The 14,349-nt window shown below is 38.3% G+C and overlaps 1 protein-coding gene across 1 annotated transcript in view; it reads right to left on the minus strand.

Annotated features, from left to right (window-relative positions):
- gpd2 (glycerol-3-phosphate dehydrogenase 2 (mitochondrial)) overlaps positions 1-14,349 on the minus strand; it is a 35,805-nt gene that overhangs the window by 19,329 nt on the left and 2,127 nt on the right. Inside the window, exons 2-6 of the mRNA XM_020927069.2 lie at positions 12,344-12,449; positions 6,143-6,314; positions 5,130-5,254; positions 4,007-4,104; positions 2,613-2,776 (exon numbers count right to left, since the gene is read on the minus strand). Coding sequence (XP_020782728.1) covers positions 2,613-2,776; positions 4,007-4,104; positions 5,130-5,254; positions 6,143-6,314; positions 12,344-12,445 — 661 coding nt within the window. The 5' untranslated portion in view covers positions 12,446-12,449. The remainder of the gene's footprint in view (positions 1-2,612; positions 2,777-4,006; positions 4,105-5,129; positions 5,255-6,142; positions 6,315-12,343; positions 12,450-14,349) is intronic.

A 14,349-nucleotide genomic window follows, 5' to 3' on the forward strand; every position in this document is an offset into this window, starting at 1 on the left:
CTCCCCTCACTCGTGAACAAGACCCCGAGATACTTGAACTCCTCCACTTGAGGCAGGGACTCTCCACCCACCCGGAGAGGACAAGCCAACAAACCAATATCCAGTCCATCAAAACTTTAAATATCAGTAGCAATAGCCAATACCGTCATAGTATCAGTGCATCTCCATAAACTACACCAGCTTCCAATGAGACATTTAGGCGCTGCTGTCAGCAACAGGAATTAACATTAAAAACAACTGAAGCTCACATCTCCAGTGAATTATAGAGCCATGCAACTGACTGTGGTCCAGTGATGGTTTATGGGCTTAAAAACAGCACAGAAGGTTGGACTTTTATCTATGACCCAACAAAACTGGCTATATGCAAACAGAGCATTTTTGAGGCTCAGAGAATTTTAAATTAATGAAACCAAAGTGAGTGAAGCAAAAATACTACTCCAGGTATGTTTCTGATGAGGGGACAATGGTATAACAAGATTAAAAGGTCAAATAAGTGAATTTTGCATGTCTTATTATTTTAAAAATGCTTTATAATGATTTGAGTACTCCTGTATTGTGCAGCATTTGAGGCTTGAGTGCTCAGAAAATGTCCGTTTTCACCTGCCCCCTCTCCCCACCCACTGCTCTGTCCTCACTTGTAAACATGAGCTGTTATCCCAGCTGTCCACACTCACTTAGCCCTCACTCACTGCCAGAGTGACTGCCCGTTCTCTTGTGTACAGTTTGTCACAACAGCCACAGGCCAACACAGAACGCAAAGCTTGTCCAAGAACACTGTGACTTCTTCAAAGATTCTCATAAGAAAGATTTATTCTGCTATGATGTAGTTAGAGAGTCAGCAAAAATAAACATTCCTAGTGACACATTAAAGTTCGAAATGGAAAACGTTTTGTACAGGTTATAATAGTTTTGCAAATACATAAAAGTGAACATTATTATTTTTAAGGCCGTGCAATTAATTGAATTTTGATCGTGATTCCAATTTGTCAAACAATCAAACAATCTGCACACTCATATAATCGAGTTGAAATGTTTAAATTAGTGCTGTCATGCGATTAAAAAAATTGAGAGATTAATTAATTATGATCTGTAATTAATTAATCTAATTAATCTCATTTTAATCTCACCTAAAAATTGCTGAGAAAAGCCTTCAGTTTGAGGTATTTTCATTTAAATTCATTATTACATTATTGTGGCAGATCAAAAGATTGATATAGATTTAAAAAAGTGACTTTATAAAGTCATTTATTGTTTAACAAATCTCTCCAAATTGACTGTTGAGCCCAAGTCTCCATGAATAAGAAACTGTTTGTTGTAGCAAAGACGAGGAAATCTGAACATAATAACCTTTGTCTACTTAAAGACAATAAAAAGTCCAGTCTTTCCTTAACCATATGAAAAATATTACTGATAGAGAAATGCTTTATATATGACATCACTGGTTTTAGTCCTGGTTTAGACCTGCTTTAGACCTGCTTTAATCCTACTTTAGTCCTAGTTTAGTCCTGGAATGGATTAATCCTGGTTTTAGTCCTTGTGTTAGTTCTGGTTTAGTCCTGGTTTAGTCCTGGTTTAGTCCTGGTTTAGTCCTGGTTTAGACCTGGTTTTAGTTCTGGTTTTAGTTCTGGTTTAGTCCTGGTTTAGTCCTGGTTTAGTTCTGGTTTTAGTTCTGGTTTAGTCCTGGTTTAGACCTGGTTTTAGTTCTGGTTTTAGTTCTGGTTTCTGGTTTAGTCCTGTTTAGTCCTGGTTTGGTTTTAGTTCTGGTTTTAGTTCTGGTTTAGTCCTGGTTTAGTCCTGGTTTAGTCCTGGTTTTAGTCTTGGTGTTAGTTCTGGTTTAGAGGCGCACAGGAAGAAGCGTGGTTTACGCAGCGTAGCGAGAAAACACGATCCACACGCGGCTCACGGGAGGACAGCGATGTCCGCGCAGCGTCTACGGAAGGAAACGTGGTCCGCGCGTTCTCAGGTTAATGACGATGATGAAGGTGTGTGTTTGTTTGTGTGTGTTTGTGTTTGTTTGTGTGTGTTTGTGTTTGTGTGCGTGTCCCCTCATGTGGCAGGTCACTATAGGACAGTAGTGCAGACATCATGAGCCTATGCAGGTTGTTTTCAGGCGATATTATATTTGTTATTTTCTTTTATATTTCACGTCGGGAGAATAATTTCCAAGACACGAATGTGTTTTTACCTGTGCACTGCTGACTCTGTTCTACTGGCTCTACAACCTCGTCCATTGTGCGACTGACGGCGCCAACGTTAACATGACGTTTACATCGCTCTTACTTTCATGAGTTTTTTACACATTGAGAAGATGAGATTTACCTTTGCAGGTTCGACCACAAAATTTGAAAAAACATGGCAGCCATTTTTGAAATACATGGACACATAAAATGGGCACCATACCTTAGCATGGTTGTGTGTGTCTTTTATATATATATTTTTGTTCTATGTTTTTTTGTTTTTTCTTGGGGTTATTTTTTGGGGAAAAAATTGCATAAATATGATGTTTGATATATAAACTCTGTAATGTGCTACCGAAATTTATAAATAAAATTGTAAAAAAAAAACTGTTATTTAGTATCGAGTGTATTCCTGTGGTGTGGTGGAGTACGTACCATCATAGTAGACGATGGCCCCCACCAGCTTGTCCTTCTTGAGCATGGGGAACAGCTCCAGGGCCTTGGACTTGCTCAGCACGTAGCTGCTCTTCAGGCACTGGATCCCTGCCACCAGGTCGTACATCTTTATGCCGGCCCAGTAGTAAGGCAGCTGCCACCATCTGAAGGAAGGGGGTCATCATAAACATACTTGTCACTGTATGCCCAACGTGGGATAAATATAGTACAAGGGACATTTCAATAACTTTTCAAAGATAGATTGCCTCATTATTAAAGTGAGGAACATAAGATTATACCAATATAAATTCCATTGTCCAATCCACTTATCAATCACCCTGCTTAATGGTTCTTTCACTAGCTAAGACCACGCCAACGACAACATAGTGCGAAGTAGTTTATTGATAATGTACAAAGCGAGGCAAAGATGGCTGGGTTGAGACTATGGGTGGGACCCCCCTTGTAGGGGTCTTATGACTGAAAGACAAAATAGGGGATGGGAGGGTGGGGTCGAGTTCGCCGAGACAAACTGGGATGATGGGAAAGGCTGCTACATATAGGCTTCTGGGAAATTAGAGGCGTGGTCGAGGTGAGTTGTGGTTCGCCGGTGAGGAGAGGGCGGCTGAGGCGTGGTCCTGCTCCTGAATCTCAGTTAATCGTATTAACTACATATATTACGCAAAATTGACTCTTATGAGCTTTAAGTCATGTTACAGTGTTGTTATCTCCTCAAAAACACCTGGAGTTGTTTTGTTTCATTCACATGTTTGAGTAACTCTTTATTATTAGTCTGTCTATATCTCCAAAGCTCAGAATGCTCTGCTGCACCTTGTGATGTCATGAAGCGGTAGTCTTCAAGTTAACAGCTACCTTTTACCTAAACAAAACACAACTCCAGGTCTGTTTGTAATGAGGAAACAACATTTTAACATGATCAGAAAACAGCTTATCTGTACTATGACGTCAATAATTGTTCCAAATGTTTATATTTGTTAACTAAACAAAGCACTACAATTCCATTCCACACCAATATTTTCAGGGTTTTTGAAAATTTTCTCCAACTCTTTTATGCAGTTTTATAAATAAGTCTTAATGTTAATGTTAATAGTGTACGCTTTAAAGAGCTTATGAAATATTTTGATTGGATGGATATCTTAATTTTGCGTTTCCATGTGTGTTTAGAGCCGCAACTAACAATTGTTTTAGTTGGCGAGTCAATGATTTTTTGTTTTGTTTTGTTTAGTCAGCTAGTGAAATGATTTCTATTGTACTATTCTTGTTCTATTGTACTATTGTTTCTGTTGTGTACTGAGAATTTTCAAACACATTGTCAACCAAATAAAAGTAGAAATTTGGGGACTGAAGGTTTATACAGGATATTCCAGAGCACGTACTTATACACAGGCAGCATGATGGGCAGTGGGGCTGACAGGTGCGGGGCGATCTCCAGCAGGTTAGCTCGTTCATGGAGGGCCTCTTTCACCATCATGTACTGTAAAATCACACATGTACTGTAAAAATGTATTAGAAAAATCACACATGTACTGTAAAATCATACGAAAATCACACATGTACTCTAAAATCACACTTTAAAATCAAACGTACTGTAAAATCACACTGTAAAATCACACATGTATTGTAAAATCTCACACATACTGTAAAATCACAGTGTAAAAATCACACATATACTGTATAATCACTCATGTACTATAAAACGTACTGTAAAATCACACATGTATTGTAAAATGAACTGTAAAAATCACACATGTGCATGCAGTGTAAAAACATACACACATATGCCTACTGTATCAGGCATGGAATGAGGTATATGTTTAGTGTCATGATTGGAGTAATTGTGACTAACGATAAGACTGTGCAATTAATCACAACTGAATCAAAATCACAATTTCAGTTGCTGCTATTATCAAACAGCAAAGCCTGCTATTATTTAGATTAAAGAATGTATACTGCCTGTCTTTTTATAGAAATATCTAGTTATTGTGGTTTAGGACTCTACAAATATGTTCTGTAAAGTCCTTGTGTGTCAGATGCCCTACCTGTGTCTCTATAGGGTCCTATTCTACGTAAAAGCTGCACCCTGTAGGTTAGATCTGTACAAACATGTTCTGAAATGCATGGGATTCTTGTATAGGTTTATCAGTTCTCAAATGTGAATACTCCATGTTTACATTGTGCAGTCTGAACAGAATCTTGCTCTTCAAACATAATTCACAAATGTAATTCCAGCCAAAATACTTCTCCAAAAAAAAAAAATACTTTTTTAATCAAAATTGTTCAGCCCAATAATGATTAAAATAGCTCACTGTTCAAAAATATGAGTTGTGTTTTCTGCACAACTGAGTGGTATGATGATAATTATCTTTTTTCATGATGCAACAAACTGTACCCCGAACGATTCTAGTCTTCAATTTTTATCACTAAATGAATATTACTGTCCTATCCCTACTGTACGTGACTGGTCTGGTAAAGGGTCCAGACTAATCCTAGTCCGAGTACCTGTTCATAGTCCAGCTTCATGATGGCCTTCTGCAGGTAGCGCACCCCCCCATGGATCAGCTTGGTGCTGCGGCTGCTGGTGCCAGAGGAGAAGTCACTTCTCTCCACCAGGGCAGTCTTCAGGTCTGGAAGCACACACACAAACCACAAATCATGAGTTTAATCTGCCCTTTTTCACTTATAAATACCAAAATATACAAAATCTTCAGCTAACTCACTCACTCAATAAATGATGATCCTTATCATCTAAATGGTAAATGGTCACGTTTTTATACAGCACTCTTCTACCTTCAAGATGCTTTATATCAAGGAACCACTCACCCATTCACACACCAGTATAAGCAGACACTGGGGGTGAGGTGGGCTTCTTCAGTGATTCTAATAAGAAAGATCTGTTCTGCTATGATGTAATTAGAGGGCCAGCAAAAATAAAGATACCCAGTGACACTTTAAAATTTGAAATGCAAAAAGTACAGGTAATGAACAAGGTTATAATAGTTTTGCAAATACTTAAATGTCAACATGGTTATTTTTTGATTGTGATTCCGATTTGTGTGTCAAACGATCTCCAAACTCATATAATCGAGTTGAAACAATTAAAGCTTATGAAAGTTTATTTTGGGATATTTTTAATATTAATAAGTATATTTATTTTTTAAATATAGAGAGTGTAGAACAGCTGGATATATTGTTTATTTTGGACACATTTAAGTGTCTTGCCCAAGACCACGACAGCATTTACCTGTGTGAGCTGGAACTGCACCAAACTGTGAGTCCATAGAACTGACCGCTCACCAACGATGTTTATGTTGAGAGACAGATTAGAACCGCCAACCTTTGGATCAGTGGACAAAGGCTCTACCAGCTGAACTACTGTGACTGATGACTAATACCAGTTTTGATCGATTAAGACTCCAGTGACCAATTATTGATTAAACGACTAAAAAACTAAATAACTAAACAGACTACAGTCACAGGGTCATTGGGTAGCTGAGTGTGTGGATGTCTCTTACTGCGTGTGACAGCGTCTAAGGCACATCCGGCTCCTGTGGCTCCTCCCCCCACGATCAGCACGTCAAACTCCTCTGTGTCCTTGAGGGCCGATAGCTGGGCCTGACGAGAGGGCAGCTCACTGGAGAAAGGGATCTTCAGATCTGCCTCCGCGGCCACATGGGCTAGCCGCGCCTGAGGGACAGATGCAGCACAAAGTTATGAAAAACAACTTGTTTAGACGTAAAGGACCCATATGACGCAGTTTTCTGATCTGTGTTATAATGTTGTTTCCTCATCACAAACAGACCTGGAGTTGTGTTTTGTTTCATTCTCACATGTTTAACACAAACACTGCATATTTATGGATGAATTCTCTCAAACAAAAAAACACTCTGTTCCACCTTGTGATGTCATGTGGTAATACAGGAGGTGTTCCATTGTGTTTTTAAACTCCACACACCTTCACTAGAATCTTTTGGACAATTCCAGCCCTGGAATTGCCCAACTCTACTAAACAAAAGACAAAAGAAGCTGAGATGTAGACAGACTACTAAATCAGGATCAGAATTAACATGTCTATGAAACAAAACACACCTCCAGGTCTGTTTTTGATGAGGTAACAATATTACAACATGGTTTAAAGCTCAGAGCAGTGAATTTTGCGCAATATAGGACCTTTAAGTCTTTTGAAATGATTTATTTTAAGTGAAGATTAACTCAAATGTTTTGTTTTAGATTAGGAAAACATCATTGTAATTTAGTTGACTAAATTAGAAAACACTTTTTGTATTTTGACTTTGAGAGTTAGTGGGGAGGAGGGATGGGGTCTGGGGTAGGTATCCACACTTCAAACTCGAGCTCTGCAGCCTGGCGTTTCAGAAAGCCACTATTGCACTAGATCAGGGCAGTCTTGTGTGATGTCACATAGTACTTGAAATCGCAGAGGCCTCCAGAGGCAGCACAAATTTAGCTTTTGTCACTTTTAGACTTAATCGTATTGTGAGGAGTAACCAAAACTTGCTCAATGATTTTGAAAACTACTCCAAGAAGTACCATTTTATTACTCAAGATACTCAGTAAATGTATCGGAGTACTTCCAACTCTGATTTCTAAAGAGTATAGTCATCATATGTATACAGTGCTTATATAGAGCCACTGTAAGAGTATTTTGTATGACCATAAAATGTTGACATGTAAAAAAATATTAAAATAAAAACTTAACATAAATGAACAAAGAACAGAAATGTATTATATTTTGGATTTTTCATATTTTAGAATGAACTAATGAGAAGACATTACACAATCTTTTTTACAATAACAATAACATAGTGTCATGATGTCTTACGTTAAGTGTTATAACAAAATCTACATTAATGATTGATTAGTGAAAAACTAAAATTAAAATGGAAGACATGCTGCTCCATCTGTGAAGAACACCACGCACCCACAATTTCAAAATTAGAAAATATAAAATTAATAAAAAATCAGATACAATCAATGGTCAGAAAATTACAGCTTGTGATACGATGATGTGATGAAATATTTATGCTGATTTTAAAATGATTGCCCCTTTCCAAGCCACAATTTGACTTGCAAATCGGTGGGCGTTTGCAACCGTGATCCACCGCAAACAAGAAAATGGGAAAATGATGGTCTATTTTTGCCCAGCGGAATTAAGCGCAGCCACTGTAATCAAACTAAGATGCTAATTAGCTCGCTAGGCTAACACTCGGAGCCGCGCGTCCTTGCTAAAGAGGGCAGGACGGTCAGACGCTCCGCTAGCCTCATCAGTGGTGTTACTGCGGGGATTAGAAGCATGCATGATTGTCAGCTATTATGAAAAATTAAGAGTTTTATCAGCGCCGATGCTTACCGATCCAGGCTGAGGGGGAAAGGGAGGACACAAAACAAAAGTGGCATTAGCATAAAGACAAAAACGTGGTCAGGTATAGCTGCTAGGACGTCTACGGAATCATCTCTGCTTTTGTTAGACGAGCTGAGAAATGGGGAGTTTGTAAGAAAAGATTTGGAAAGAATTTACTTTTCAAAATAAATATGAACTACTTTTTCAAAATGGCTCTTTGCTCCCAACCAAAGACTGTGTTATAGGACGCACTCACACTAGGACTTTAGAACCCTGCCATGCCTAAGCGGGATTGCGTTGGGTTCTATATTTCGCACGAACCGAGCCACGGTAGGCCTGTAACGATAACAGATTTTGCTGGACGATTAATTGACCCAGAATTCATTGCGCTAAACGATAATATTGACATTTTGAGACCAATTTCAACTAATATAAAGACATTGGAATAAAAATGCAAATACACGCTTTCAAAGATCAATAAACCTTACTTTCTAAAAAAACATTTAACACAGGAACTGCAAAACAAACAAAAACAACAGACCTAAATAAAACAGACTTGTTAACATAGGACTAGCCTAATGTAGTCTGGCTCACAGCGAGGACTTGCTCACAAAAATGCACTTGAATAAACCATTGCTAAACCAAACACAACCAAAAAAATCAATAAAATTGATTTCTAAGTTTCTGTAACAAAATTGCCCTCAAAAGTTATTTTAGTCACTGATTTAAATTGGAATATTGTGTCTCGTCTCTCTGTGGCTGCTGCTGTGGCCTCGTCATTTTGGTCTTGAAGTGTTCGTATAAACCCGCTACACAGGATCCTGTTTCGCTATGTTTATTTATTGTTTTTAATTATGACTGACTGTCTTTTATTGTATTAATTTGTCTGTGCAGCACTTTATGCACACTTCATGTTTATAACGTGCTATATAAATAAAGGGGATTGGATTGAAATATCTATTAAATTATGAGGCAGATATGAGTCCTGCTGCAAGACGCGCTCCTCAGTGAGTTTGTGGAGATAATAAGAGCACGAAGGAGTGAGGACAGCCGGAGACGAGGTTGCAAAACGTTTGTCGCTGTCCACAGTTATTGGAGGTCAGGGCGGATTCACTGTGTTTTAGAGCGGAATTTATTCACTGTTTTTATCGTATGAGTGACATCAGTGCACCTGACAGGTCATGCGTATGAGCATATATGAGCACCTGTGCCGTGCTTTGGCCCACCTCCTCCAACCAAGCCAGTTCCAATCGCGATGTGCTGTGCCGTTCGATTGCGCTCACACTGGACAAACGTACCACGCTTTAGGGGCTATTCATGCTTGGGCACAGTTCTAAAGTCCTAGTCTGAGTGCACCCATAGACTGTGCAATTTCCCCTAAATTGTTGTTAAAAAGTTGTTAAAATTGTTGATTAAAAAAAAAATTATAAATTCAACTTTTGATTCTATTTTCAAATTCTTCCCCCTTCTCTAGAAATGCTCTGCAAACTTCAAATAAATGTCAAAACAAAATGATGTGTAATTGTTTCCAGTGAAGTTGCAGAGCAGTAAAAGGTAAGCTCCTTTTGGTTATAATGTTCATTTTTGTTGTGATCTGTAAATAGAAACGGCTTAAACACAGTACGAAAGTTAAAAGCTGCTGAATAATGTGATGTTACTTCTACATTGTATTCATGACATTTACTTTGACGTAGCTGATTTCAGAGCAGTCGAAGTGAACCTGTGACTCACAAAAACATTTCGAATATAAGAAAGTGGGGGAAAAAACATTTTCTTCCAAACAAATCGATTTGAACTTCTACGGTAATTCAGTTATCGATTTATCCGATTTTTTGCCCAGCCGTAGTTATAATGTAGTCTCTCATCCTTTGCACAAACACGGCATTATTCATTTACTCTTAATTTATTAATCTGACACTGGTATTGGATATGGGCGTTGATACTGAAAAATTTGCTTCCAGATATGAATTCAGTCCATATCCTGGCTGGACATATGGACTGACGTAATAAGAGTATTTACTGGTACTCGACCCAGAAACAATATTTGAACTTTAACTTTTACAAACCGGTTCTGTGCTTACTTTAGATATAAGTAACAGCTACACCTTTGGAGCAGTTTTGTCTTAGCGTTACGGTTAGGATTGCTGTTTTCAGTCTTTGCACTGGTATCGGCTGATATCGGGTATCAGCAGATACTTAAAGCCATAGCATCAAAATCAGTATCAGAACTGTAAAAGCTGGATCGGTGCATCCCAATCATTTACATACTTGTTAGTGTATGTAATGATTCTGGGGATGTTTTTATATCGGTGCTAATATCGGCTACAGTGATATTGGAGGGTTTTCAGTATCAGTCCAATATCGAACATGTCGCTAATATTTGGCATCATGATATTTTTTCAAAGCAAAATCATGTTGATTTAAGCTGGATAGAAGAACAATGAAGGTCCAAATGTGTTTGCAAGTTTACACAATCATACAACAAATCCTTTTATATACCACATAAATACATGTTGAAACTCTTGAGTGGTGAACTTAAAGGTACAGTGTGTAACTTTCTGAAGGTGGCACATCACCTGCATGATTCCATGGAAATAGAAAATTAAAACCATACTTCGAAACATCTCCATGGAGGTAGATACGTTTTATGCGATATTGTGGAATATTATAGTCAGAGGGACAATGTTTCCATGGAAACAAACAGACAAAGGCCCTCCCCCAGACCAAATAAGAGTCAGGTTTGTGGAGATGCAAGCCCAACCACATTGAGGACACATGTTTTACAATGTTTTTCAGTGCATCTATCATGAATAAACATGCTTTAATTTTAGACATTTTTTTTGACAAAAATGTTACATCCTGGGGCTTTAACTACAACTAAAACCACTTGTTGAAGTTGCCTTGAGTTTTATAATGAATATGTCTTGATATGTATTAATAATCTTGATTTTGAAACAGTTATGTGTACTTTCTGTTTCACACACTTCAACTTTTGGATTGAAGTCAAATAGTAAGAACTGATTAACCATGGGAGTAATCTTGATGACGTGTGGAGTTCCTGGTCCGCCTGGCAGCTAAAACCTTTTACCACCACAAAGAATAGGCCTAGAGTGATTGAATAATGCACTGTAAAATGACTAAATGTATTTTGAAAGACCCTAAACTGAACCAGGGTTAAACCAGGACTGAAATAATAGACTTAATCTTGTGGTGATGTCATTTATTTGCATTAGTCTTATCGTAAGTGTTGTGTAATTTAGACTAATTCTGGCCCTTAACAATATGGTTGCTGGGGAACAGTTATGAAATTACCTCTGTTTATGTCACATCTCCAACTAAATTATAAACACTTGACTTGTTGAACCTGTTGTAGTTCCAGCTAAGTCAGTTTTTTAAGGTCAGATTTGCCACGTTTACATGAGAGCTTTAATTCCGATTAAGAGTAATTTAATTCTGAATAAAAATTAATTCTGCCATGTAAACACTTAATTCCTAATGAAAAATATTACTCAGAATTAAACTTAATTCCAAAGTAAGTGGGTGGTTTGATCAAATTTTCATTTATTCCTGGATCATGTAAACGTTTATTCATCTTAAAAATAATTCTAGTCGTTCAGCGCATGTTCGTTGGATCGCCCTTCTGACGCGACGATACGGACGATCCGGCTCCACCAGTCCTGGCTTCGGACTTTCATCCACGTCTCTTTGGATTTGTGAGTGGGATGTGGGAGTGGGCTGAGGTAGAGCAGCCTCACACTCAGTTTGTCTTCTTCCTCCTTCTCTGACACACCTCCCTTCTCCTCCTCAGCTGACAGACATAAAGCCTGATGAGAGAATTCTCCAGCTGCTGCAAAATTATCATCGGAAAAAAAGTTTTGACCGTGTTTGTGTCCGTGGCGTAACGACAAACCGAGATGACAAAAAGGCCAGTAGCAGCTGAAGTGTGTGTTTTCTTCCGATCGACGTAAATACGTTGGTGTCTCTGTCCAATCAGAACCTTCCGCACCCCCAGACACTGAGAGGAATTAAATAAAGGTGATTTAACGTGTTTTCCATGTAAACCTCAATTCGGAATTATTATTTCCATGTAAACTCAAAAGAGAATATTTTAACAACAGAACAATTCATTCAGAATAAAAAAAAAAAACATAATGTAAACGTGGCAAACACTGTGGTAAAAATAAAGCTCAGATTAAAGTCTAACTTGAGTAACAAAGTTTCAGACAGAGTAGTGCTTCCAGTTAGCTTCACACCCAAAGGGAATGTCCATGGCATCAGCTGCAAAGTATGAAAAGCATGGTACTGGTGGGACTAGTGCGTCGTGTGTGATTCCCGTCCAAACTGGAGCTGACCTTACCTGCTTCTTCCTGTACTCGAGTAGCTGAGAGAGGCCGAAGGCTGTGACCACTGCCCCTCCTCCGAGCAGGGCCGTACGCCTGAGGGCCCTCCTGAAGGCCATGCTCCTGAGGGGACACCAGACACGGGTTAGGCTCACACCTGCTCCACTCACTCACACACACGTACAGCTAAGGCTAAGCTAAGAGCTAATGGTCACCACAAGAAGGTCACTGGAACTGGAAATTCTATTATTATTTTTTTTATTGGGAGTTTTTATGACACGTCAAAATATATGAAAACCAATTCTTCAATCAAGAAATACTTACTGTTTTAAAGTAATAATATGGAACTTTCTGGAGGTGAAAAGTCAACTGAATGATTTAAAGGAAATAAAAAGTTAAACGAGCCAAATACGAGACAGGCTTGTGGAGATGCAAGCCCCACACATTGAGGACACATGTTTTTTCAGTACTAAAAACATCCATAATGAAAATACATGCTTATAATTTAATCTATTTTTGGTGAAAAAAGTTGCATAGCTTGATTAATCAGCCGGTTTCACATAGAAACTGTGACCTAGTAGCATTAGGCTTCATTCACTTAACATTAGGAGGATACTTTCTTTCATTTAAACAATCACTGCTGTTTGGTTGTGATGGGGCTAACTGGTATACTAAGCTTTTTCCAAATTAAGGACAATAACGTCTTTCCCCTTGATAAAATTCACTAAACATTCTCTTTGTTCCGGCTTTAAATCCTCGATCTCGGGAATCGTTCACAACACAGAATATATAACTCTTCGCTGATTGTCTGGTGCCCGAACTCGCACTTCCGGGATTTTTGCGAACCGCCTAGTGTATTCTGATTCCTCAACTAGTCGCTGGAGACAAATGAAATTGAACTGAGGAACTAGGTGGCATCCTCTGGAACTCAACAGGCCACTGAAACTGTTCTGTACTTTACATTATTACAACAACAACAGGACTGTAATAAAATGATAACTAGTGATGATGAACTGTGTTTCCCAAGTATCACAGTGAAAATATGAACTGACCTAACGTGTCATTTACAGTCTGACGTATAACAAGTAGAAATTGTGAGAGTCTCTATGTAATCAGCATGTATGTTCTGCTTTCAGTTGCCATGATATGTCCATCTTACAGAACGTTCAATTAAATAAATATATCACATAATCTGCAGGTTTTCATTGTAAGCACTTGTCACTGATTCCAAAAAAATCATGGATCAGTCAAATGAAGTGAAATTTCCATTGCTTGACTCATTTGTACTAAAGACAATACCGGGGATGGGACAAGATTTCATGCCTCTAGATCTCACAAGGTCAAAACGCCTCTAGAGCAACGTCCCTTCTGCAGAACTCTCTTGGTACATTTTCCATTTTGATTTGCAGTTTGGTGCAGCACTGCAGCAGACAAAGTTTCTTCTTGGGGACAATAAACGTCTCTTATATAAAGAGGTGCTGCTCTGATCAGGATTTTAGAGGCCGATCACTGATACGTTCATCAGAAATCACAGCTATTACTGATCACATGGACTCTGATATAGTCATGCAAACTATTTTATTGTTTGAGGGAAAAATTATATAGGCTCAGTGGAGTTTTGTTGACATTTGAGGTAATATTTAGTTTCCCACATGGCTGATCACGTTATTATTGCCTTGACTGGCTGATTGATTGGTGCGTTAGAGTCCAATATAAGTACAATAATCACAAAAACAACTGGCTGGATATTGTACTCAATAAACAATGCACAATAAAAATATATGATGTGACATAAGTGCACAAACATTTGTGAACTAAATATTTCTATGGATTAATTTATGTCAACATCTTTTTATTCTAGAGGATCCAATATCGCACCTTGTATAGTCTCATGGGTCATTTATTAATAAGCTCTGACAATAGGTTAATAATCCACCAGCAGGTATTACCATTAAAGTGTAATTAGTACTTTGTGGACGTTTACAGCTGTGTAGTCACACCTAGTGGAGCAGAAGAGGATTTC

Source organism: Boleophthalmus pectinirostris, unplaced genomic scaffold, assembly GCF_026225935.1.
Source record: "Boleophthalmus pectinirostris isolate CB_2022bp ecotype Guang Dong unplaced genomic scaffold, ASM2622593v1 HiC_scaffold_11, whole genome shotgun sequence".
Lineage (NCBI taxonomy): Eukaryota > Metazoa > Chordata > Actinopteri > Gobiiformes > Gobiidae > Boleophthalmus > Boleophthalmus pectinirostris.